The 27,991-nt window shown below is 41.6% G+C and overlaps 1 protein-coding gene across 7 annotated transcripts; it reads right to left on the bottom strand.

Annotated features, from left to right (window-relative positions):
* Nucleotides 1-679: 679 nt before the first annotated feature.
* stat2 (signal transducer and activator of transcription 2) lies at nucleotides 680-27,782 on the bottom strand. Of its 7 annotated transcripts, none has more exons than XM_048254152.1 (25): nucleotides 27,420-27,782; nucleotides 27,247-27,317; nucleotides 26,769-26,901; nucleotides 26,510-26,663; nucleotides 25,593-25,688; nucleotides 25,192-25,284; nucleotides 25,010-25,088; nucleotides 24,822-24,889; nucleotides 22,926-23,077; nucleotides 22,128-22,286; nucleotides 21,783-21,872; nucleotides 18,533-18,592; nucleotides 17,496-17,516; nucleotides 16,733-16,826; nucleotides 9,220-9,267; nucleotides 7,298-7,381; nucleotides 6,819-6,917; nucleotides 6,387-6,522; nucleotides 6,091-6,143; nucleotides 5,832-5,926; nucleotides 4,676-4,815; nucleotides 4,364-4,552; nucleotides 4,212-4,266; nucleotides 3,802-3,866; nucleotides 680-2,582 (listed from the first exon to the last, which is right to left on the bottom strand). In XM_048254152.1, exons 3-25 carry the CDS (start codon nucleotides 26,897-26,899, stop codon nucleotides 2,389-2,391), a joined length of 2,355 nt encoding a protein of 784 aa, XP_048110109.1. In that variant the 5' UTR covers nucleotides 26,900-26,901; nucleotides 27,247-27,317; nucleotides 27,420-27,782; the 3' UTR covers nucleotides 680-2,388. The 7 variants fall into 7 exon arrangements, with proteins under 7 accessions (XP_048110109.1, XP_048110106.1, XP_048110111.1 ...); XM_048254149.1 differs by having other exon boundaries at nucleotides 26,769-26,904; XM_048254154.1 differs by having other exon boundaries at nucleotides 27,247-27,322.
* Nucleotides 27,783-27,991: the final 209 nt, after the last annotated feature.

The following is a 27,991-nucleotide window of genomic DNA, read 5'->3' on the forward strand; positions in this document are numbered from 1 at the left end:
TAGGCTACTACTAGTGCTACATTGGGTTATCCCCCTGCATATTATATTTGGTTGAGTAAGGGATCTACTATTAGTACCATATTGGGTTGATTAAGGGATATACTACTAGTACTACATTGGGTTGATTAAGAGATCTACTATTAGTATTACATTGGGTTGATTAAGGTATCTTGCTTGCTATTTAAAAAAGCAGTCTAATAAAATTTGCTCAGCTCAAGGAGAGGGACTCCTCAGTCTATGAGCCAGTTGATGCCTCTCCTGGGTCCTTTGTTAAAGGTGCTGTCCATTTGTCTAATCTTTTACGTCTCCGTAAATTCAGTGAATTGCTTCTTAGCCATCCATTTTATATATGCACAAAAAACACCAGGGTTTGTGGGTCTACAGCCCCGGCTCTGAAAATGGATATCAAGCACAGTGGCTTGATCAGGGTTGTACAAAACTCACTACTCTAGCACACTACTTTCAGTTGTCCAATAATCTACAACTACAATAATAATAAAATAATAATAAAAAAAACATCCATACGCAACTATGTTTCATACACACAGAGTTCTTTGTGTGTGTGTGTATGTGTGTGTTTGTGTGCGCATGAGTGTGTGCGTGTGTGTGTGTCTTTTTGTGATTGCGTGGTATCATCTGTACTATTCTCTTTGCAAGAATTCCCCACAGTGCTGAAGAATTCTACATGGGAGACTTTATTTACATAAAGAAGAGAATACATGTTCTTATGTTTGGCCTTTTGTCCAAGTCACACACAGTTATGGTGTGCACTGCATTGGGGAATACAAGGAAAAATCAGTGCACTTACAAGCTTCAACATCATAGTAGCTTGTGTCCAGACATTTAACCAAAAAATAAAAAAACAAATTGTACCATTTAAGTCGGCATTGCATCTTAAAATACATAGCACTACAAATATGGTCATTTATTTTCTTTAGAAAGTGCATGGTTAAGACATCGTATTATTTTGCCAATTAAAAGATTACTGTTTTCCAGTCATATTGGGGAAACTGGTCGAGTATCAAAAGTTTCAAACTTTTCCATTTCACATGTTTTAACCTAGCCCACAAAAAGCACAAAAGACTTTTAGATTTGCTAGTATGCACTGAAAAGATATTCAAGTCAGACATAGTAATACAGGTGCCAAAATGCAATATGTCAAAGCGAGATTACAAATCAGCAGAAGCTAAATTCATGATGGACTTCATATCTCATTCTCATAAAGTCAATACTGTACACAACCACTAAAACGTTTCTTCCCAGAAGTTGTATTTTCAAAACTTCTTACTATGGCAGCTCTGATTGAGTGTAAGCATGACCATTATGTGTGTTGTAATATCGTCACATTTCGATGTCCTTAGTGTTTGCATGCACAGTGAAAATGATTGACTCTTAATTTTCACGGGGACTAAAATCTGAATAGTCTTGGCAGAAAGAATCTTAGTCATCCTAGCTGGCAACGAGTTCTAGAGGGGTGATCAAAAGAGTAATTGTAATTGATCCAATTCCATCTCAGGACTTGGTCTGCCTATTGTTCACATCTTACACGGGATTACTAAATGCTCACTAATTGAACATGTGTGAACATCCTGGCATCAAAAAGTAAAGGTCCTGCCATGTATTCCTTCTGTCTGTGTACTTAATACAGGTGACATTGCCAAGGAGCTGATATACCTGGCTAAAGAGTTGCACTGGTAAGGATTAACTGGTTTAGTGAATGGTTAAAATAAATATGTGGTAGGACTTTCACTCTCTGAAGTCAGAACATAAACCTTTGGCCTATTGACACCAAGCTAGTAGTTTGTTTTAATATACCATTCTCTTTCAATCACATTTTATATATGATGATCAAAACACAAGCGTTACACTAGAATGAATCCATACGGACGCAGACCACAATGAATGCAAATGAAAAAATAAGACTCTAGAGGCTGGTTTCCTATACATGAACTAAAAAAGAACTTCAATGAAGATCTCCTTTGAGAAAAAGATTGCAATGATTAAGTTAATCTATGTATGAGAAACTGGTCCTAGGAGATTCTGAATTGAGCCATTGTTTGTACCTTGTGGTAAGTGCTTCTTATAGTCATACTTATGTCAGTAAAGTGCCTTATTGGGACTAGTTACTACTAGCAATTCCTCAATCAATACAAATAAAATGGGATAGAATTGCCAATGCACACTGTTTTGCTGTCACTACAGCTAAGCAGTGCATGCCAACATATTCCTCTCCACTGATAATTATTTAAGGTTGGCAATACATTTGACAATGTCCATGTCAGATATCATGAGGGGACTCTGAGGGGATGAAAACAAATAAAAAAAGGTGCATGTTTGGCTAAAACAAGGTGCATGTTTGGCTAAAACAAGGCGCTATGCTATGCAGGTTTATTCTAGTTGGCTAAGGATGAGATCTGGGAGGCTAGTTTCCGGCATATTCATCCCATCCAGCATATTTGGGTCATTGAGAAACTTCTGAAACAGGTCTTCATCCATGTCTGACACACCACCACTCAGCAAAGGTGTTTCCCCGTCACAGTTTAAGAACTTGTCCATGGAGTCTGCCAGAGGATAATCTGGAGCTGGGGAGAGAAAGACAGTCGATAGTCAGGTGTGAGGTCCAGAGCTCATCTGGAGCAATGGGAATGTCTGGTCCAGAAAACAGAACTAGGCTCCTACCTCTTATCTACATGAACCACAGCAGAAATCAACTTCTAGCATCATCATATTAACTGATTTATATATTACCCTCAACAACACAATCTGATAAACATTGTATGTTTTAGAAAAAAAATCAAGTAATCAGGGAAAGTATAGATATTAGTGAGGCAAATCGGATCACTGCTTTGGGATAGTAGTTCCTTTCAGTATTTCAGCATTACAAGAGATAAAGACATCTCATAGTGGGCATCTCACTTACGCTAACTTAAGGATGCATGCAGAGATCAACTTATCCAGGATAGTAAGAATCAGGTAGGGGGTGCAATGGAGTGTTACTGTTAGTATCCAAGGGTGATTCACAGTCATTATTCAGCCCAGAGTAAATCCCTCTCCTGAACAGCAGGGGGCGTTTAGCCCGACAGTCGTTGGTACTAACAGGTCCTTCTGGTTTATTAGCCCCTAGCATGATGGTTAGTAGCATATTAGAACTGCACATACTGAGGAGGGTGATGGTTGGAATAATGATACAGACACCTAAAGCTTCCCCCTCTTTACATTATAAAAGAAAAATGAAATCAAAATTGATCTGCCATATTGGTCAAATTGGAGCCAGATTTTGCTCAGTAAGTGCTTTTTAAAGCATATGGAGTAAACAGAACATAATCCAGCTCTGCCCAGAATCGGCCGAATTTGGTTAAAGCACTGCCTTCCTTCCTTGGATTTAGTTCCTACCAATGGCTTCACTATTATGTGCATGCTAATACAGTCATTGGTAGCACCTTTCTCCTATTGAGGCCTATTGAGGAGGGCCTTGATTGGCCCACTGACCCATACGTCCAACACAGACCAACCCCCCACCCCCCATTCCCCCTTTTTACATGCTTGGAATATCAGCACGTTGTTTCAACACACAATCCAGCATGCAGGTTAAAAGACGGCCCAATCCAGTCCCGGTCAAGCATGCCACAATAGAGCCAGTGTGATTGGACAGTAGAATGAAAAGACAGAAGCGGAGGGGGGAGAATAATGAAAAGATGACCTGCACCCCATCTACAGGTCTCCAGCACCTACAGTTTGGGGGGCATCCCATCAGTGAATGGGTGGGTTGAACGGGATTGGTTCATAGAAGTTCAAACTTACCTGTGACCTCATCGCAGTGCTGCAAACACAGACTGTTCATTGGCTGTTTGCCCTCAGTCCCGCTCCTACCAATTACATTGTAGAGTTACTAACTCTAATGTCGCTGCAGGAGAGCATAGACAGAACACAAGCGTGGCACAACTTTGCATTGCCGCTGGTAGCCAAGTTTGCTTTTTCTACATCGAGGTCATATACATTGGGAGATGTTATGACTGGTGTAAAGTGAGGGTTTAATGTTGACTAAATGAATCCCCTTCTTTCCTATACATACATACATACATACATACATACACATGGATCTGCTTACACACACACATGCACACACACACACAGGTTTACACACAGCACACACACACACACACACACAATACAGCAAATCTAATTAGACAAACACAGAGCAACATACTTACTCTTTGGACACAAACATTAACTTGGTCTTGATGTATTTGATGTATGGACTGTCCTCTGTATAAGGAAAACAGAACATGTTTCTTACAAACATGGAAAGGCAGATTTGAATAATATTTATATAATGATTGGAGAGTCATATTCAGGTCCTCACCTCCACCCTTTTCTGTGTAATATTTCTCAAATGCTCTGTCTTTGGGTATGTCAGGGTAAAGGTAGCGCAGTGGGTTTTCTGGAATGTTCCCTGCCTCCAGGATCTGGAAGTTTCGGATGATCTCAACGAATGGGATCTGACTCATATCAGTCTTGGTGAAAGGTTGAACACTCCGCACATTTCTGTTACCTACAGGAAGAGGAAACAAGATCACATAACTTAACACAACAAGCTCAATTGTGTTGTGTGTGTGTGTGTGTGTGTGTGTGTGTGTGTGTGTGTGTGTGTGTGTGTGTGTGTGTGGGTCTCTACCCCGCAAGTCGGTCTCAACCCAGCTGAACGTGACTCCTCCATCTTTTATACTCTCGCTGAATCTCAGCAGGAAGGTGCCGTCCATCCTCTTCTTCAGAAGGGTCTTCTCCCTGCCCTTACTGATGAACCCAATCACTGAGCTGCACACACAAGCACCACACAGTACAACATTACACACCTACACTACATTATACTATCAGACTTATATTACTGCAGTTAATATACTATTATATGTACATTAATACAGTTGTGACTCTTTTAGATTACTGCAGCTACTATATTATTGTCATTATATTAAAGTCAGTACACTATTATATGGACCTTTTCACTAGCTACATAAACACTATTAAATAAATAGAACACCGCTTCCAGCCTAATAAACACGCCTTTTATTTCTGCACACAGTAGAGACCTGCCAAACACAACGCCAAGGACAAACTTATACAAACAAGCACACAGTGCTAGCTATGAATATAACACATCATCAAAATGATATGTTCTTGATATGCTATGTTGTAAATAATATGTTCTTGATATGCCATGTTCTAAATGATATGTTCTTGATATGCTATGTTGTAAATGATATGTTCTTGGTATGCCATGATCTAAATGATATGTTCTTGATATGCTATGTTGTAAATGATATGTTCTTGATATGCCATGTTCTAAATGATATGTTCTTGATATGCTATGTTGTTAATGATATGTTCTTGATATGTTGTGTTCTAAGTGATATGTTCTTGATATGCTATGTTCTAAATGATATGTTTTTGATATGCCATGTTCTAAATAATATGTTCTTGATGTGCTACATTGTAAATGATATGTTCTTGGTATGCCATGTTCTAAATGATATGTTCTTGATGTGCTATGTTGTAAATGATATGTTCTTGGTATGCCATGTTCTAAATGATAGGTTCTTGATATGCTATGTTGTAAATGATATGTTCTTGATATGCCATGTTCTAAATGATATGTTCTTGATATGCTATGTTGTTAATGATATGTTCTTGATATGCTATGTTGTTAATGATATGTTCTTGATATGTTATGTTCTAAGTGATATGTTCTTGATATGCTATGTTCTAAATGATGATGAATGCAAACTGAAAAAGTTCAAAACACATAAGAGTGCCGTGCACTCGTTACTGCGTACCCATCTTTCCAGACATCAGCCAGATAGGTCTTTACCAGGGAAAGGATGCCGTCCAACCACACCCACAAAGAGAAGCTGTTCTCTGGGACATTTTCCTTTAAACACACACACACACACACACACACACACACACACACACACACACACACATTTATAACATCAGAAACTCAAACAAATGTGCACAAAAACACCCACATGCCCACACACACGCACACACACACACACGCACACACACACGCACATGCACACACACACTCACCTTGCTAAACCTGGCCCAGGAGATGGTGCAGTCGTCGTAGCTCTGTTGCTTTCCTGTGGAATGACAACCAAACTAGTCCATCAGACACACACACACACACACACATTCTCAAGCATTCTGTCTTATTCCTAAAGTTTTTCTGTAGGATACATTATCCAAGTCGCATGTTGGTCTACTGTTCACTAATACTATTGGGTTATTCATTCATTTTCATTACTGGAAATTAACAACAACAGCAATACTATAATATAAAATATTCCCTGTAATAAATATAATGTCTGACAAAAGCTCCCTACCAAACAGTTTTTGAGCGATCATGTCCTGCTGATTCGTGTCTAGGCCTCTTCCAGCGGCCGACAGAAACTGCCAACTCAGCATCTCCCCTACCTTGGCCCAAGGGGCTGGCGTTGTGTTTGCAAAAAACAGCACATTCTACACATACACACACACACAAACACGCATACATACACACAGACAGAGACACATTAGATAGGGCAAAAAAGTGTGAAAGGACTCAGGTGGTAGAATGCATCAAGAATGACTCCAGACATCATATGATACACACACACACACACACACACACACACACACACATACAGACTGTAGGTGTAAGTGTAGCAACAATGACTACTGAATACATATACAACGCAAACAAATGTGTGCAACACACACACACACACACACACACACACACACACACACACACACACAAACACAAAGAAACACACCTTATGGTCAGAACACAGCATGTTGAACCACAGCACAGAAGCCCAGGCACTCTGCTGTTGACTGGAGTTCGAGATCACAACAACCGGAAGGGTGGAGGTCTGACCGGGAGAGAGAGAGAGACAGATATATAGAGACAGAAAGAGGGAGAGAGAGAGACAGATATATAGAGACAGAAAGAGAGACAGAGAGAGACAGATATATAGAGACAGAAAGAGAGAGAGAGAGAGACAGATATATAGAGACAGATATATAGAGACAGAAAGAGAGACAGAGAGAGACAGAGAGAGACACAAACAGAGAGAACAGCATTTAGTACAGCAGTGAGAGAAAGCTGAAGGATACTGTGGCAAGAGCACAGCTAGAGTAGTAGGGGTATGTCATGTTGAAACTAGAGCACAGCTAGAGTAGTAGGGGTATGTCATGACTGTTGAAACTCCACCATGAGTTTGTCAAAAAAGATTAGAAATGGATAACTCACCTCTAGCTTAACCGACAGGCCATTATGGTTAAACTCTGTCTCAAAGTTTATGATGTGGAGCTCCTCTGTGACACTTAGAGAGAGCTGTAGGCACACACACACACACAAAATCATTTTAAAAATGATGAAATCATTCTTGCATGTGTTCATGAAGGTGTGCTTATGAGGGTGTTTTGGTACGAAACTAAAAAACTATTGCGCTGTTAAAGGAGAATTCCGGTGTGATATTGACCTAAAGTGTGTTGAAACATGATACCGAGTGTGAACGTATGTCTCATAGCCCATCTCGGCTTGTCCCCTGCACTCCAAAATCTGGCTAGTTAGCCGATGCTACCAACAGCTTTTTTCAATGGTGGTGCTGGCATCGGGCTAGCCATGCAAATAAATCACTGTTTTACACCATTTACAAGGCTCAATGTATCTCCACACTTCATTGGTAGACTTCCCGAGGGCCCTGACATTTAAAAGCGAGACATTGAGAACTTTAAAAAAGCACTGGTAGTTTACTTTACAAGACGATTTATACAGACAGTATCTTCCGCGAAGTTTAGCATTTGCAGCCATCTTGAATTTATCACGATAAGTCGAGCTGACGAGTAAGAATGAACAGGTATGATAAGGGATCAGATTCCAAAAATAATTCCTTGGAAATGCATGGATTCCAGTTGCTGCTACTGGAAGAAACTGGAATCCATGCATTTCCACTGAATTATTTGCATAGGCGTGATCATAAGCCCAACTGTACTGTGTCCGAGTCCACCTACTCAAGCGGACCCAAGCATGGAAGTGTACCGAGCCCAGGTGCAGTACGGAGTGTGGTCGAATGAACCAGACTTTGGGGTTCAAGCGTACTCAGGTACGGTACGGATGGCATAGTGTCAGTACGCCCTTAACGACTACCGGCCAGTGGCACTCACCCCAGTGGTGATGAAGTGCTTTGAGAAACTGGTCCCTAGTCACATCACAGCAGCCCTGCCCTGCAGCCTTGACCCCCACCAGTTTGCCTACAGAGCGAACCGATCCACAGAGGACGCCATAGCGCCACATACTGCACTATCACACCCGGAGCAGCAGGGGAGCTATGTGCGGATGCTCTTTATGGATTATAGCTCTGCATTCAACACCATTCTCCCTCACAAGCTAATGGTCAAACTGGGGGACCTGAGGCTTTCACACTCCACCTGCATGTGAATAAATAGCTTCCTCTCTGACCGCAGACAGAGGGTCAGAGTGTGCCACCACACATCCACGGCCCTAAGCCTCAGTACCGGCTCTCCCCAGGGCTAAGTCCCTTGCTCTACAAAATGGATCAATGCAATGACAGAAAGTATGGATGTCTGTAGATGTTGTATGTTGACTGTGTGTGTTTATGTATGCTGTTGTATGTTTCTATTTATTTTTGTAAGTAACACTAGAACTTACATTTTTATACTTAATGAATGATGTACTGACTGGAGAACACTTTTCATTTCGTTGTTCCTGTGCCAATGACAATAAAGACCTATTCTATTCACAAACGAGTTTCACCAGGAGCGCTGCCTGGGTGTTGGTGGCTGCCTGGGTGAAGGTCATCTTGGCTGAAACATGTTAGCATTATTTGAATTGATAGCCAAGGTCAATAAAGGCTTTTTACTTACAAATATCCTCTTGAATTAATTAAATTTGAAACCTATTCTATTCTATTCCTTAGTGTTGATGGATAAATCACAGAAGAGCATTCATGTGCTGTTGCCTATTTTATACAGTCTTCGGCTGTTGCTCATTCTTATTCACTGTGTCCCATTGTCCTGTCCTAGCCTACCCTACTCTAACCTACCCCAGAAGTGTTGTTAAAAGGCACCGACAGCACCGTAGTATAAAATGTGACCCTGAAAATGGAGAATGAAGAGGCATGACCGTTTGTATCTCTGATGCAAACTCACATCACTGATGCCTTTCCCTCCTGCTCCCACCTTCTGCTCCTTGAGCGTCTGCAACACAAGACGTACACACAAACACACACACACAAACAAACACACACACACAGACACACACACACACAGGTTAACATTTCCTCATGTTCTTGAATGGACTGAAGAATTTGATGCAAACTATATAAAAGTGCTGAAAGCAAAGGTGAAGTCCAATAGAGGTACAATAGAGAAGTCCAATTAAGAAGTATTCTGTATTGCATGTGGTGTTTTTAGTGCATGATCTGCAGATATTAAAAAAACTCTTTCGCCTTGGACGACTTGGCTTGTTTTTTTTATGTTAGTGTTGTTTTTCCACTGACTTTTGAGTGAGAGCCAGCAGGCCCATTTCTCTGTCCACTTCCTCATGTCTCCCATACCACCTCTCAGATACACAGACAGACCAGGATCAGCCGCGTCACTCACCAGCAGTGTTGGGAGTAATGCGTTACAAAGTAACACGTCACTGTAATTCCAGTACTTTTAGTGGTAACGAGCATGTAACAAAGTATTTTTGTAAATCAAGTAACGCAATTACAATTACTGAAATTTCAAAGAGTTTGTTACTTGCGTTACTCTGTTGATCTTGAATGAAGGACTGCAGACAAGATGACAGATGCACATTTGCTGCTTCTGATCTAACGTCTCCTGACCTTAGCTGTGTTTCCAGCGATTGTATTTCATGTTTAGCAGGGCTCCAGACTAACTTTTTGCACTGGTGCGCCTAACTTTTTTCTTAGGTGCACCAGCACAAAAGTTAGGTGCACCCAAATTTTCAACCACATCACATTTAACACCGCAGCAGTTTCACTTTTTTTTCCTTAATTACTGTCCTATATAGATTGTCCTATGACTTATGATTTACAATTCTACAAGAAAAGTAACTTAATGAAGTGCTCCACTGAGCTGAAATTTAAACTTAAAACATCTCAAGATGAATTAAATAAAAATAACAGTGAGTAAATTAACAGTGTCTTTTAAGGGCTTCAAACTGCACATCTCATGGCTCAATGTCTTACATATTATCCTTCATGATCTTTAGGCCTTGGCTAAACCAGCTCGCCAGGCTAGCATCTTCCATAGAAATGTATTTGAGCACAATTTAAAGAGATGTTCCAAGTAGCCTGGGGGATTTTTATGTGATTTTGCAATGATGATTGCAATAATCATTTGACAGCCCCACAATGCAATTTACTTATTTTAGTATTTTTACATTTTCAATAAGAACATCCCTATGGTTAATGCAGTAACGAAATGGTAGGCCTATTATTATAGGCTATTGCAATGACTTGCCATGCTCGATCTAAATGTGTCCATTCAATTCACCGCACACAATGACCACAGTTATACATGCAGGGAATATTCGGCTTTAAATGTAGCAGCCCCGATATTCGGTTTATGCCAAATACCGGATTAAATTGATTGATGCCATCAGAATGAGTTTACACACAACTCGCCGCAAAAGCGAATATTGCTGTTGAAAACCGGTTACTCCTGCATGTAACTGCGGTCAATGACGCCTCCTTTCGGCGATATCTGTATCTCTGTCGCTCGAAGGCCTTGTATGCATTGTTCGCAATTTTAAGACGTCTTTTCATCTGCAATGACTCTTATAAATTTGGCGCAAGTGGCATTCCTGTACGTCGGTTTACGTTCAAATAATTTTTCTGGTAAATAATTATTTCGGACTGAACTTGGTTAAGGGAAGTTTCACTAGGCCTATCGTAGGCAACGATAAACTTGATCATCATCTCGGGCTCGTCTGATCGGTTTGCTGCTGCCAGCCGCCGAAAGGCAGTGGAGAGAGGGGACATTTATCTCGGCCTATGTGACCACACTGTGATGCAACTGCATCCAATCTGTTTATCTGACGGGTCTCTGACCTCTCTCTCTGCAGCACACGCATTTTCAAATTTACACACAGGCACTGGACCACGGCCAATCAGATGGGAGGTCCCGCCCTTCACCATCTGTGATTTGTTTAAACCACGATATTGTCCAAATATGTGTCTGTTATTGAACCAAAGGTAGAGTTTCAATGCGGACACGTTTTCCTCTCTCGAATAGCTGGTCGCACCAGTGCGAACGATTTTTTTTAGTCGCACTTTTGAAAAATTAGGTCGCAAATGCTACCAAATTGGTCGCACTCTGGAGCCCTGTTTAGATTGCAGATGCATCTAAGTGCCTTAGGCTACAATTTAAATGGGCATCTTAAAAGCCTTTTCCCCTCTCGTTTCCATCTCGTAAGCTCCACTACAGTAAAAGCGCATTGTTTTTATCTCTGCTCTTTTTCGCTTATTGCGCAAAAGCCTCGTTATATCAATTTCTCATTCTTACAACATAGCCACGCCACAACACCAATAGGCCTGCAGGGCTCTCAAGTGTCACGCATTGAGCGTGACAGTCACTCATTTCAGTCTTTTGTCACGCTCTCCCGCAACACATTGTATTTCTCACGCAGAAAAACTATTTATATATTAAATATGCTGCCGCTGCGCCCAAAATGTCTCTTGCCCCGCCGCTCCCGGCAGGAATCAAGCGCCTCTCCCCTGGAGTTGAGAGTGCCACTTATCAGCCAATCAAAAATAACGAGGGGGGCTACACAATAGCCAATCATAAAATAGCACTTTTGTATCTGGGTAAAATTTAACGCAACAACCAATGAAAAACGCGTATCCTGGGATTGTTGAACGTGAACCTGTTACCTACTTCTTCCAAGTTCCGTTCACCTTGAAGCTTCGAGCATCAGTTCATGATTTCAGCACAGAGTAAGTCATCTTTTAATGTTACAACAAATCCACAACTTGTTTGACACAAACAATGACAACGTGACTGCTGCTAGAGAATGTTTCCCAGATAATTAGCATCAGTTGTTCATGACTGTCTGTAACTTAGCCAACAGTTTCACAGCCTGTTCATTGACAACACTTGCTCAGAACAAGTACCCTATGCCTAATCCAGGGCTCTCAAGTTTTGAGGACAGGCAAGAGTGACATAACCTGGCCCTAGCCAGATGAATTTCGTTCCGCTTAGCTCCGCCTAGCTTCACTCACATCCATCCGGGACCTCTTCCATTGAGAGTGATTTCTGCAACCGACTTTATGGTTCAGCCAATCAGGACGCAGGGCGGGAGTTTCATAGATGTGACATAGCGTAGAAGCGACTGTGAGACTGTTATTAGCGTCACGGGTTGGCTTCGATGTGAGTGGTTGAAGTAGCACGTCAATAAATGACGGACAAGTGGCTTATTCAATCATATGCAAGCATTTTTTGATTAGGCCCAGCCTTCTGAAGCAACACTTTAATGGATCAGTTCCAGATGGATGAGTGGAGCTAGGCGGAGCAAAATTCATTTGGCTAGGGTCAGGTTAAGAGTGACATTCCCCGTCGACAAATCTGTCCGGGGGATAAAGGGGTGGCTGGTCAGACGGGTTCGATAATGGGGTGTTTCATTAATAATACTACAACTTTTTGTTGCTGTTATTAATATGCCTTCAGATGTTCCAGTGTAACAGAGGTCGTTTCGTCCGCCGCTCACGGCCCTCGAACCCACCAACACACCGGCATGGGAGTCGAGCGCTCTAACCACTGAGCTAAAACCCCAAGCTCAATTCAGTGGAAATGCATGGATTCCAGTTTCTTCCAGTAGCAGCAACTGGAATCCATGCATTTCCACTGAATTATTTTTGGAATCTGATCCCTTATCATACCTGTTCATTCTTACTAAACGCCGACTTATCGTGACTTATCTTGACTAAATTCAAGATGGCTGCAAATGCTAAACTTCGTGGAAGATACTGTCTGTATAAATCGCCTTGTAAGTAAACTACCAGTGCTTTTTCAAAGTTCTCAATGTCTCGCTTTTAAATGTCAGGGCCCTCGGAAGTCTACCAATGAAGTGTGGAGATACATTGAGCCTCGTAAATGGGTGTAAAACAGTGATTTATTTGCATGGCTAGCCCGATGTCAAGCACCACTATTGAAAAAAAGCTGTTGGTAGCATCGGCTAACTAGCCCAGATTTTGGAGTGCAGGGGACAAGCCGAGATGGGCTATGAGACATACGTTCACACTCGGTATCATGTTTCAATACACTTTAGGTCAATATCACACCGGAATTCTCCTTTAATATGAGGTCATGACTCCACATACTAAGTTTGGTTTAAATCGGTGAAAGTGTTGATAATTATAGCACCCCTAGTGGTCAAAGGTCACCAAAATAATTGTGCAGTCTTAATATGGGGTTATGACTCCACATACCAAGTTTGGTTGCGATAGGTGAAAGTGCTAATCATACCGCCCCTAGTGGTCAAACGTCACCAAATGTATTGTGGGTCCTTAGGATGTGTTCACGAATCATTGTACCAAGTTTGGTGTCAATAATGAAAAGTCTTCCTAATTATAGCGCCTAGTGGTCAAAGTACACCAAATGTATTGTGCGTCCTCAGGATCGGGTCCCGAGTCCATATACCAAGTTTGGTTTTGATACGTAAAGGTGTTACTGAGATACGAGCTAATTTCTTGTATCTCTAGCGCCCCCCTAGTGGTCAAAAGACTCAGGCCAAAAGGTAGATTTGCTATTTATAGCGCCACTTATAGGTCAAAAGTCATTACATTTATTGAGCCCCCTCCTTATTTGGTCCTGACCCCATGTACCGAGTAGTGTTGCATGGTGTATCGATACTAAAAAGGTATCACGATGCCTTCACGCAAAAAAAATGATAATGATTTCGACGCTTTTAGAATTGATACTTTATTAAAAATTAACGCTCTGTGTCTGCGCGAACTGCTGCTCTCACTGCTCCTTGCACGATCTAGGCAAGTGGGGTGTCAAGCAGGCAGCTCTGAGTGAGTGAGTGCGCAGCCAACGCCAACATACAGTAGTTCTTTGCCGACCGGCCCTCGGCCTTGTGGATAAAACAAAAGGTGAAGTGAAATCTGCAACTATTTCGATACATCACGAATAGTGAAGGCAAGCCATCAGGGTACACAGAGGCCCGCTTTGTGAAATATGTTTCAAAGTCATTTAAAAGCAGTAGGCTACGCATGGAACTTGGCTAAACACCTCGCAGACATATCCCAACATTTTGTTTAAAGAACGACAGGTTAACGAATATGCTATAGAAAAAAAACACACTACATGGTTAGTGCCAAGTCCTTCTCTTCTGTTTTAGTCTAGCCTAAGTGAAACGAGTATGGTTCTCTGGGATAAAGCGAACCTTCCTTCATCAATAAATTTTGACGAGACATAACAAGCTGTAATCATTTTGACGAGACATAACGAGCTGTAATCATAGGGTGCTAACGTGATGAAAGCGCAATGTTCACGCCAGAATAACATTACCATAACTTGTAAATAATCTATTTCATGTTCGGTCAGTACTACTGGAAATATTTGTCATGGCATGTAGACTGCAACTTGTTCAATAAGTATTGCCCAGATGGATAGGCTACCCGAAATGCGCTAATTAAGGCTACGTTTATACAGTGACGATGAAAAGAGAAGACGCAGAAGTGGTGTCTCGTCTTCATTTTTTTATTTGCGTTTAGATGAGCATTCTCAGGGGGAAATCTTGGTTTATATGAAGACGCAAGAGTATGTGATTTTCGATTGGATATGCATTCCAGACCGCTGGGTGGTGGTGTGATAGAACCCCAGTACGTCACGCGCAGACATTCTAATTTGACAGTTTAGCCAGAGAGGTAATCAAGGATCTTTGGTTTAGCCGTTTAGACGGAGACACAACCCGGTCGCCTTCAAAAACTCTACACTCTGGAAGGAGTCTTCAGATTTTTGCGTCTTCAAGCCCCGATGGCGGGGTCGCCGTGTAAACGAAAGGCACTTATGATAAAATATTTTGTCGTCTTCCTTCGCAATCGTTCTCGTATAAACGGCCCCTTAAGCCCACAGCATAGAATACCACCAAAGCGTGTTGAGTCCTAATAATAATAGCGGGTTATTGTTACGTGGTAGCAAATCATGTTATCAAAGAAATAGACGTGGGCTAATGTAGGAATGCACACAGACAGGTAATGGTGTAGGCCTATCTGACCTAAGACCTGAGTGGTTGGAACGTCATTACTTGTACACTGGGCTAAAGAAGACTATCCTCACATTTTTCCCTTTGCAACTGTCAAAGAAATCCCATGAACACGGGAAGGCCTAGGGAAGCCTATACTGTACAATATACATCAGATGGCCTAAAGATTAGGCCCCTCGGCATAGCATTCAGTGATTTGCATGCAGTAATTTCAACACTGACCTTGATCTAGCCTAGTTTGGCTATTTAAAGCTACTTTATTGGCAAAACACAACACAATGTAAATGAACTATAACAAAAAATAAAGGACTTAATCACACAAAGTAGGCCTACTATTTTACTGACTATAAAAATAATAATTATGTCGGAAGTTTAGAATTTAGAATTGACCTGCACACTACAAAAGTGCACCGAATTCAACACAAATGACTCAATACACTTGGAGGAGGTATGAGTCCTTTCTTTTCCAGATATCTTAGGATTTCGTCGTAGTATCGTTTCAGTATCGAGCATTGTGATATTTATGGCAGGTATTGTATCGAAGTCATAATTTTGGTATCGTGACAACACTAGTACCGAGTTTGGTTTTGATACGTGAAAGCTTTGCTGAGATATCACTTCACTTCCTGTTTGGTGGCTTCGCCGCCAATTATGATTGGCTGTTACGGGCGAACGGTTTTAGATTTGAAGACAAAATAGGATAACTTTTTTGAGGCTTGGACTAAAGATTATGTGTGTCAAGTTTGGTGTCAATCGGACAAACTTTGTGACCTGTGAAAACTTTTAGGGGTTTTTGATTCAATCCAATATGGCGGAAAATCCATCATAGCGGAAAATGACGTCATAGGGTGCGTTGAACCCGGCTTGGTCCAAGGATTCCAACGATACCTCATATTTGACAATTGAGCCAAAAGTTACTTGTACGAACGCACGTCCAACTTTGGCCTGTTGGTGGCGCTAGAGTGCTCGAGGTGCCAACTTGAAACTTGGTGAAATGAATCATGGGACGGTGCCTAATTTGTGTGCCAAATTTTACAACTTTTTACCAGACGGTTCTATGGGCTGCCATAGACTTCCATGACGGAATAATGATAATAATAGGATGGGGGTGGCGCAAAACAAGGTCAGGGAAGCCTTCATGCATTATAGGATGTTTAGTGGTCGGAAAAAGTTTGAGAACTCATGCACAAGGCTATTGATTTGAAGGCCCGTTGAAACTACAATAAATAGGTCTAAAAATTAGGTTTATTGTGTGTGTGACTGTTCAGTACTGTTCATATTGACATTTTAAAAACAGACTTAAAAGTAATGCAAAAGTTACTTTCTCTAGTAACTAATTACTTTTGATATACAGTATTTGGTAAGGTAATTCAATTACTTTTGAAAGAAGTAACTAGTAACTGTAACTAATTACTACTTTTCAGTAACTTGCCCAACACTGCTCACCAGGTGTCTGAAGTCGGCCACCATGCCTCCCTGCATGCTCTCAGTCATGTTCAGGGCCTTGGTCGCCGTGCCCAACACATTGAACTTCCGGTACCTACACACCCACAAGACATGGAGAAAGGCTCATCAGATGAGTATGATTGGTACAAAGGCTCATTTAAGGGCAGTTTGAAAATACCAGGTTGTCAGGTGTACAGATACCACAATAGGTTGCAATCAGTGATGGATGTGTTTGTGACTTGATGTGTCATTCAGACAGAAAGAGTGCGCCCCTCATTTGCATCAATTACAGCATGCGCTCTTTCTCTCGTTACATCTGACCAGCCCTTGTTTTATTTGAAGTGGATTTGAACACTCTTTTTTACTTTTCCCCCATCTTTATTTTATACTCCGGAAAAATGGCCAATTTGCACACGTGTGTCCTGTGATGACCTGTGAAATCTTTCTGCACTGTTGTCACTCCTCGCCTTTCCCCTCCGTCACACTGCCTCTGCATCTGCACTTTCACTTCCTGATCACTGTACTGCTAGCCTACAACACCACAGCCTCTATGTAATACACAACATTTCCAATACATTGAACATTTTTTAAAAAAGCCTAAAAATCTGATTCCAGAGGATAATATTAAGTCAAATATTATAATATCTGCTGCACTATGTACCTCATGGCCCACAATACGCAGGGACATGTTGGTGTGGTTGTTGGAGTATAGTTCAGTATAGTATAGCTAGAGTAAAGTAGAGGACAGCAGAGTCTCACTTACCCTTTCACCTGAGGAGCATCCCTGAAATAAACACAAACAAACAGCTGAGTGTATCCAAACTCACACATCATCAATAAACAAATATTTGCAAAACAAGCAAATTTTGCAAGGTACTGCACAAACACATTTGCATTCATAGACACTCTCTACTGCTTGGCTGGTGTGATGAAAGTATTTTAGTGTGACAAAATTCTACCACCACCAATGTTTTCTTTTTATGATGATCGTTACCTTTTAACTATTCTTTGACTATATTGCCCTTCTATCCTTTTATTTGTTATTATTGTTTGGTTTTGTTTATGTAAAGCACATTGAATGACCTTTGTGTATGAAATGTGCTATATAAATAAACTTGACTTGACTTGACCACAAACCGCTTCTGTTTAGAAGGATAAGCCTAAGAGTTATAGCTACAAGAGGAAGTCAGATGGCACTTGACTTGGGCATAGATTTGGCCATGACCCACAGTGGATCAACCCTGGGCTCCCATCAGCAATTAGAAAAACAACACATCACAAGATTCCAGAAGACAAGTATCTTTACCAGGACAGTGAACACAATACGAGTGAAAACAGCTCGCTCTAGCACTGCCCTAAAGCCACTCTGAACATGGGGCACTCATGTGACTGCTTCATGACAACAAGAGATTTCACTGATGAAGAACATCAGAGTTCCTGCATTTAGCAAAAGCTTTTGTCCAAAGTGACTTATAAATCAAATTTGGAAGAACAATAAACAAAATGAGTATCATTACATTACAACATAATTAAAGTGTTGTATTGTGCCTTGTGGTTGTTACACCTTGTGTTTATCACATTGGGTGTGCAACAACAAAAGTCAGTGGCAAACTGACAAGTTAAACTTGCTTGACCTTTGGACATAATGGTATGATGGAATATCCAAGAGGTACACAACGCCCTAGATAACCCTTTTGGCAGCAGTGCCACCTCATAGGAAAACCAGTAGCTTCACTGGAGACTACCCATGGAGACAGATAAATACAGACTGACACATACATAGATAACTGTAAGTCTTACTTGTCCATAGTAACTGTCACCTGCATGGAGTGGTTCAGTTCTGGGACCTTCACAAGGAACCTGGTAGAGTTGGAAGATGGTTATGGTTATGGTTATGGTTATGGTTATGGATTTAGCAGACGCCTTTGTCCAAAGCGACACATAAATACAAAACAACATAATAATATTTAAAATTGAACAGGGAACAGATTAAAATGTAGGTCAAATATAGTAAGGAGAATAGTTGTAGTACACAATAATATCAATTCAAGCAATAGCCTAATAAAAAGCAATGTAAAAAAGGGGAAAGGCAATAATAAAACAATAATGTCAAATAAATCAATAATATAAAAACAATGACATGCTAAGACTACATTAAGGAGAATATCAATAATAAACAATAATGTCAAATTAATTAACAGCCCAATTAAAATAAAACAACATTATATAAACCATAACACATAAGCACTTAAACAACTAAGTATATGTTGAATAGGAATGTCTTTAGACCCCTCTTAAACGACCCAAAACTACCACAGGAACGGAGAGCACTGGGCAGTTCATTCCACCAACATGGAACCACTGAAGAAAAGAGTCTGGAATTAGACCCAGTTTTCATTACTGGTCGACACAACATACGCTCACCAGAAGACCGCAGTGGGCGGTTGGGGATGTAAGGCTTGATTATTGAATTAAAATAACTAGGAGCAGATCTAGTTAGTGTCCTATAGGCCAAAGTGAGAGATTTAAATTTAATTCTGGCTACTATAGGGAGCCAATGGAGAGTAACTAGGGAGAGGAGTTACATGTGTCCTCTTTGGCTGATTGAAGACCAGGCGTGCTCCAGCATTTTGAATCAGCTGTAATGATCTTGTTACACAAGCGGGTAAGCCAGCTAATAGTGAATTACAATAGTCCAGCTTAGAGATGACCATGGTCTGAACAAGAAGTTGTGTGGAATCTTGTGTCAGATAAGGTCTGATCTTCCTAATGTTGTAAAGCATAAACCGACATGATTTTGCAATCGAAGCTATATGCTCAGAGAAGTTAAGTCGGTCATCAATTACAACGCCCAAGTTTCGTGCCGATCTAGTTGGGGTCAGTGAAGTTGAGTCAAGCTGGATGTTAATCTGTTGGGGAATAGCGGTTTTAGCTGGAAACACCAAAACTGTTTTTTGAGAGATTAAGCTGAAGGTGCCGATCTTTCATCCAGGCTGAAATATCCTTAAGGCATGCAGAAATCCGGTGGGAAACACTAGAGTCATCAGGTGGGAAAGACAGGTAAAGTTGAGTGTCGTCTGCATAACAGTGATAGTCAAATCCATGGGAGCGAATGGTATCACCTAAGGAAGTGGTGTAAATAGAAAAAAGCAAGGGTCCTAATACTGATCCCTGAGGCACACCTGTGGTGAGGTCATGAGACTTAGATACCTGTCCCTGCCAAGACACGCTTGAAAGAACGCCTTTAAGGTAAGATTCAAACCAGTCAAGAGCTTTTCCAGAAATTCCCAGTTCAGATAGTATAGATAGGAGAATGTCATGGTTAACAGTATCAAAGGCTGCAGATAAATCTAGTAGAATTAATACTGATGACTGAGCAGAGGACTTAGCTACTCTCAATGCTTCAGTCACAGACAGAAGAGCAGTTTCAGTAGAATGACCACTCTTGAAACCAGACTGCATAGGGTCTAGTAGATTATTCTGATGAAGAAAGTCACAAACTTGCTTGAAGACCACTTTCTCCAAAACCTTTGACAAGAAAGGAAGAAGGGAGACAGGTCTGTAGTTCTTCACCTCAGTTGGATTAAGTGTACTTTTCTTTAGCAGAGGTGTAACCCTAGCCTGTTTAAAAGAATAAGGAACTATTCCAGAACTGAGTGAAGCATTAAATACATGTGTGACTGCTGGTAGAACAGCGGGTGAGATAGACTGTAGAAGAGTGGACGGGACAGGATCTAATGGGCATGTTGTTGGACGACATCGCTGAAGCAATTGAGAGACTGCTTCCTCATCAAGAGGAGAGAAAGAGTCAAATGATGCGGTCATACTAACACAAGGCAAAGCCCTCCTTATAGGAGCATCAAACTGAGCACTTATTTTAGCAACTTTTTCAGTGAAAAATGTTGCAAAGTCATTTGCTGACAGTGAAGTAGTTCATGGTGGTGGTGGAGGATTGAGAAGAGATTTGAAAGTAGAAAAAAGTTTTCTCAATCTCTCAATCGCTCTCAATCTTGCTTTGATAGAATGCCTTTTTTGCAAGTGTAACAGTGGATGAAAAGGATGACAGCAAAGACTGGTAGTTACTAAGATCATTTCCATCTCTGGATTTACGCCATTTCCTCTCAGCAGCTCTAAGTTCCTTTAGCACTGAGACTATACTGTTCGGCCAGCCATGGATGGCGAGGTTTAGAACGAGTAGGTCTTGAGGAAAGAGGACATGCTGCATTCAGACAAGATGCCAGTGTAGAGCAGAGAGTCTCTGTAGCGTCATTAACCTCAAGTGCCAAGAATGAGCTAGGAGTACAGTAGGTAAAGCAGATGTTACTAATGTTGCAAAATGGTCGCTTGAGAGGCTTCTGAGATTACGCCGGAACGAAATTATCGGAGGAGGAGCTGCTGGGTTATCCAGGAGACGCACAGAGAATCTGATAAAGTGATGATCCGATACATGTAATGGATTAACCAAAACGTTGTCTGTATTACAGTTACGTACCAGAATTAAATCAAGATCTTTACCAGCCTTGTGAGTAGGAGCACTGTGGACACGTGTGATCCATTGGAATAGCAGACAGTAGAATGTCCAACTCGTTCACAAAGTTCCCAAGTTGTCCAGGAGGGCGATAAATAACCACCAAGTATAATTTGTATGGTTCAGTTATCATGATGGCATGATATTCAAACGAGTTGTGGACCTGAGCAGGCAGCAACTGTGTAAACCTCCAATCATCAGAGACGAGAAAGCCTGTCCCGCCTCCTCTACCAGACGAACGACTGGTATGCGAAAAAGCATAACTGGTCGACAACGCTGCAGGCGTGGCAGTATTCTCCGGCCTAATCCACGTCTCTGTAAGCGCAAGCAATTGAAGCGATAACTGTGAGGCCAGAGCAGGAATGAAGTCCGATAGAAAGATAGATGGAATATGTGAGAGAGTCTGTGTAGATGTGGTGTGTGTGTGTGTGTGTGTGTGTGTGTGTGTGTGTGTGTGTGTGTTTGTGTGTGTGTGTGCGCGCGCATGTGTGCGTGTGTGTATGTGCGTGCGTATACCATTACCTGGTTTTGACAGAGAACTGAACATTGGTGCGCAGCACAAGAGGCCCCTTCCCCTGTGGTATGGAGGGCTGAGTCTCCACCACAAAAGCACTGAAAACAGAGCAAACCACACACTCACCTTTAGACAAACATTGCAGGACAGATGGAACATTAAGAGATGATTTAATAATCATCTTGATTTAGCGGTTATAACATTAATTTTAACCACCGCTGTCTAGAGAGGCCCTAGCAGGTGATATATGCTGTATGTGAATGTGTATGTGAATATATATGTGTATGTGTATGTGAATATCTATGTGTATGTGTATGTGAATATATATGTGTATGTGTATGTGAAAACTGTACCTCTTGAGCAGAGTGGTAAGGATGCTGTCAGCCCGCTGTTGCAGCGAAGGCTTCTGGGATAAGACGGGATCCTTTTCGTAGGATACTTTTCCAGACAACTCCTCAAGCTTCTGCAGGAACTCTCGAATCTGGAACATACCCTCAGCCATAGATGTGAACCTGATAGACACACACAAATGCACATACACACACACACACAAACACACACGCACAAACACACACACATACACACACACACACATACATACACACACAGACACACACACACACACACACACACACACAAACACACACACAAACACACACAACCACTGATTCAATAATCAGCATTTACTCAAAGCAAGTGTTAATGAAATCAATTTGATCACATTCACTTATCAACACAAATCTTTTTTTTTCTTTTTTTGCAAAATCACACTCAATAGATTTTATGACATGACATATGACACATTTTCTCAAATCAGTCATCTTATGGACAGGACGCTGCTTTGAAGATGATAGACGACTATGTCAATGGTGGTAGCCCTGTTAGGACCCAAAGGAGAAGTTGAGTTCACACTGTTTGTCTTCCGCAAACTCTCTGGACTCCTGCCAGGATCGCTGTGGTTACGAAACAGATCCAGAATTCACCTGTCAGTGTAACTTGGCCTGTGAGCGCTATAGCGACTGTTGCCAAGATTACCTGGCCATCTGCAGAGCAGAGATGAGGTCTCATTGTTTCATTGTCTCTATGTGTGTGTGTGTGTGTGTGTGTGTGTGTGTGTGTGTGTGTGTATGTGTGTGTGTGTGTGTGTGTACCATTGCTCAAGTTTCTCCAGACTTGTGTCTTCGGGGGCTCCGATGTAGGACTTCTGTTGTCTCCATTTCCACTGCACAAGCTCATCTTCCACCAGCAAAGACATTGCTTCCTCCATCAGGATCAGCAGAGCTGTCAGGTTGGACAGCAGAGACTACAGACAGGAAAGAGAGATAGAGAGAGAGAGAGCGAAATAGTGGCATCACAAATCACAATTATTCTGGTTAATGATTTTGTGTTTTGATATTTTTCTATGATACATTCCTGTGTTCTAGTTCCCTTTGAATGTCATGGCAATACTTCTTACTGTAAATTAATTGAACGGAACTGAATGACAAGCCAGGACTGGAATGACTTGGAAGGACTTGAACGGTTGCCCTTAAACATTGAAAGCCACTAATTGCGCAAGACATGACACGCAAATTCAGCAGATGTTTCTGTCATGCAATTAATAAGGCATGTTGTGTAATAACAACTTGTCTTAGTTTTAAAACCATTCTTGATTTTAATTACATCACCTAGGTCGCTAACATGCACCACCAAAAAATGCAACTATCAACCAACTTGGAGTGACTTGGGCAATTTTGTCACTACTTCCATCTACACCTATTGCAGCTTATGTGAAATGGTCTCAGGTCCCCTTCACTGTGTCCCTGATGAGGACCAGATGCAGTTTGCAGTTGCAGCCTTGTGCAAATTGAAACAAAACATGAAGAAGGAGACTTGTCTCCAAAATACAAAATAAACTGTGGTCATAAGAAGAAAACAATGCCCAAAGACAATGAGTCTTTACACCTGGAAAGTCAAAAGGACCAGTGATGCACTTTAACAGGAACTTAAATGAGAAAGGAATAGTGATTACTTCTTCCCTTTCTCAGTTGGCTGCTAACTTTCTTCAGTTCATAGAGCTGATAACGTCATAAACATTCCGCATGCAAACATTTATTTGAATAAAACACACGGGATCTCTTCTAAAACCTCTGATTCACGACCCACAGTCTTCTCCAACGCACCTATCCCCAAAAATATGTGTGTGTGTATGTATTTACTGGTATGTATATACATATGTGTATGGGCTAAATGTTGTCATGCCTCTTAATACTGTATTATGTTTAATACATGGTCTGGTTTTCACTAAGGATGGTGGTTGTGGTGGGCGAGGCGGGATGAGGGAGAGCTTTAGAGGGTGTGAATGTACATGTGCTGTATTGTCTTTGTCTTGTGTCCCGAGGACCCCCTCATCTCAAGGGGTTATCCTCCTAACAATAAATTAAAAAAAAAAGAGATGTGCAAAAGCTTTGCCACTTTGAACAACGTCATAAACATGTCATGGCAGATTTCACACACTGTCCTTAGTCACCATGACAGTTGATGTCCAATGTGATGACATCATTATATGTAATTGTTATGACAGTTCTCATAATGTTAAATACTAGAATAGTTTCTTTTACATGCTATAATATTATCATACCATCATACTGTAATTACAACTGCAGTCAATACGATTGGTGACATGACAGTGTTCCATGACTGGATAGATACTGGCTATGCGATCTTCCATTACATCTTTAAGACATGGCTATGGGGCAATTCCAAGGATAATTGACTTTTTGTCACATCCATAACACCAGTGAAATGCCTTGGCATTTGTATGATGTGAATGATAACATTCATTTTTTGTGCATTTTTTTTCATGTACATTCTTCAGCCAAAAATAGCAAACGCTCAAATGTCATGTAATCATTCACATCATACCATACCATCACATTTTATTGGCGTTATGGATGTTACAAAAAACATAATTTTCCATGGAATTACCCTATGTTAGTCTAACATGGTTCCACAAAAGAGTTACCTGAATTTGCAAAACACACACACACACACAAACAGTGACATACCCTGCGGGACTGATCCAAACGGTTGAGCATCATTTGCAATACCTTCTGATCTTCAGGAGTAATAGGTCCTGCACCACGAAGCAATAAAGACAACAGAATGAGAGAGAGAAAGTGAGAAAAAAGAATAGTGCAAATAAGAGCATAATGAACAGGAAGACTGCGTCCCAAGAGACAGAGTGGGGGAGTACCTTCCATTTTGTGGGTCTGGAACTTGAAGTCAAACTCATCTTGCTGCTCTTCCAAACACTTCACAGTGTGATCCATCACCTGGCAACCACAGAGGCAGCCATTAAATGACCATTTCAAATGACCGCAGGTGAAGGGTGTAGAATGAGAGCTCTCTTTCTCTCCTGCGCTCTCCTGCACCCACCTGCACTTTGTGCCGCACTTCCTCCACCTTCTTCTGCATGTTTCGCTCGCTGTCCGTCTCCATGTTGCCTTGCTGAACCTGCAACAACTGCACCTGAGAGGGAGAGCAGTGGAGGGAACGAGGCAGAGAGAAAAAGGGAGAGAGAGAGAGAGAGAGAGAGAGAGAGAAAGAGACACAAAGAGAGAGGGGCAGGCAGAGACAATGACAGATAGCAATAAAGAAGGAAGAAAGACAGAGAGAGAGAGAGAGACAGTGAGAGTGAGTGAGTGAGTGAAGGTTGGGGCAACAATGGGGTTCAGCATTAAGATATGCATGCTGACGCCGATAATGATGGTGATGATGCGGATATTTTGTGAGAGTAAATGGTCATGCTGCAGATAATAACTAAAATGGACACAGACCTGGTCAGGCAGCTCAACCATGCGTAGAATCTCTCTCTCTTTGGTAAGGAACCACTGAATGATTTTAGCCAGAGTATACGGCTCCTCTTGGTACCGCTGCAGACCCAACATCAGCCACCACTCACTTATTAGCACACATTTTACACTGAACTCTTTCATCATTACATCACTGTACATACGGGGCAGCCGTGGTAAGCGCTTCGGACTTGTAACCGGAGGGTTGCCGGTTCGAACCCCGACCAGTAGGCACGGCTGAAGTGCCCTTGAGCAAGGCACCTAACCCCTCACTGCTCCCCGAAATGCTGTTGTTGTTGCAGGCAGCTCACTGCGCCGGGATTAGTGTGTGCTTCACCTCACTGTGTGTTCACTGTGTGCTGAGTGTGTTTCACTAGTTCACGGATTGAGATAAATACAGAGACCAAATTTCCCTCACAGGATCAAAAGATTATATATACTTACTTATACTATATGGGTTATGGTTATAATGAGTCTAAGGCTGCAATTCAATTTGCAATGAAGAAAATTAGCTATACTTGCATAACTGGTATATACTGTATACTCGTAACAGTTGTATTATTGGCCCCTAGCCACACAGTGAGGTGAAGCACACACTAATCCCGGCACAGTGAGCTGAATGCAACAACAGCGGCGCTTGGGAAGCAATGAGGGGTTAGGTGCCTTGCTCAAGGGCACTTCAGCCGTGCCTACTGGTCGGGGTTCGAACTGGCAACCCTCCGGTTACAAGGCCAAAGCGCTAACCAGTAGGCCACAGCTGCCCCCTAAGTAGGCCACATATTGCCATACATTATCATATATGTTGAATTAACACAATAAGACTGTAGGATAATATAGGTAGCTGACAAACACAGACAGGGTTGCTCTGAAGATGTTATGGGAGACAAAGAATAGGGAAAGACCTGAAAGTTCTGTTTGAATCTTCGGAAACTACACTGCAACACAAAGCTCTCCCCGTTCCCCTCCTGCAAAAAGCGGCTGTATTGGTTGTCCAGATTCTCCAGGAGGACCTGAAAGAGGACCACAGCCAATTGTGGATCCATCGCTGCACGATCCCTGAAAAACACAAACAGAAACAGTTACATACACACAACCCCACACACATGCACACACAGGGATAGAACAACAAGTACACACAGGCACACATACACACTCACTCACCATTCTTGACTCTCAATCCAGGGGGCTAGATAGTGGCGCACATCCATTGGCAACTCTTCCCGGTCATACAGCTCATGCACCTTCTGCCGATACAGGGGGTCCAGCTGCTGAAGCCTCTCCCACTGGGCCATGCCTCCTTGCAGACACAGACAGGAAGGGCAGGGGCACAGTTGACTGACACTACAATATGTATTCACTCTTCAATGGTACCATTATGTAAATTCCAAATTACAACATGAGCCTATATAGATCATAACATCATTATTAATATGCCCTACGTGTAAAAGTTGTATGATCCTTTCTGTTCGTCTACAAACTACTAGAACTAGGCAGTCAGCAAATGTCATTATTTATTACACCGTAACAGGTCTATACTTCGACTGATGCACATTGTATGGCACATGTTGAAAGAAAATACTCTTGTATGTTACTGCATAGTAAAGATCACTATCATAGTGAAACCTGGACATATGCTTACCTTTACCCTGAATTATAGACAGCTCAGTGATGGGACAGTGTGGCACGTGGAATCGTTGCCTATACCCCTACCTAAACTTCCCCAGGTCAAAGAATACCATGGTCCTGTTAAATATGATATTACAGCGAACGCACTCCAAATCACACCATGAATACTACCAAATGTTTACTTACCAGGTATTTCCAGTTGCCTTTTAGACGTCTGAAACGTGCAACGTTGACAACAATAAGACTCAGATCAACTCACTAAGTCCCAAGTCACACCAAGTCACAGTTGTCACTAACTAAATTTTCATTTTCATTTCCGCAGAAATGGCAAAACAAAGAGCCGCCATATGTATTGAAGCTTAGCCAAATTATCAACGTTTTCATAAGAGAATAAACGTCTCCTCTTCCACGACCAAGCCGTAAAGTGGAGGAAAAACAATATCCTAACCTAACAGGTCTTTAAGGGAAATAAATTCCAAGAAACCACGTCATAACAACAGTGACATCGGGAAAACGAAACTTATCTCGCTTAATGCTCCCTCCGCCTCAGTCAACGCACCAGTAGGGGAGCCTACGAGCACGTACCAGAGATTGCGTCGCGTGCGTATTTCAAAATAAAAGTCTGTGATAGGTACGCACATAAAACCTAAACATTTTTTACCAACACAACATGCTTTTACAGTCTATGTTAAAAGCGTAACTGGTCATCCTTAGCAAATTGTGCCATATGTGTCCCCATGATATAATCAAGTATAAGT

Source organism: Alosa alosa, chromosome 10 (genome assembly GCF_017589495.1).
Source record: "Alosa alosa isolate M-15738 ecotype Scorff River chromosome 10, AALO_Geno_1.1, whole genome shotgun sequence".
Classification (NCBI taxonomy): domain Eukaryota; kingdom Metazoa; phylum Chordata; class Actinopteri; order Clupeiformes; family Clupeidae; genus Alosa; species Alosa alosa.

Bases quoted from the DNA above. Each gene is read 5' to 3' on its own strand.
- stat2 (XM_048254153.1), bottom strand. From the start codon at position 26,899: ATGGCCCAGTGGGAGAGGCTTCAGCAGCTGGACCCCCTGTATCGGCAG. The intron at 25,089-25,191 runs GTGGGTGCAGGA...TGTGGTTGCCAG, and splicing joins AAGTGCGGCACAAAGTGCAG to GTGATGGATCACACTGTGAA. The intron at 22,287-22,925 runs GTACACACACAC...TGTGTCTATCAG, and splicing joins CTGGAGAAACTTGAGCAATG to GTTCACATCTATGGCTGAGG.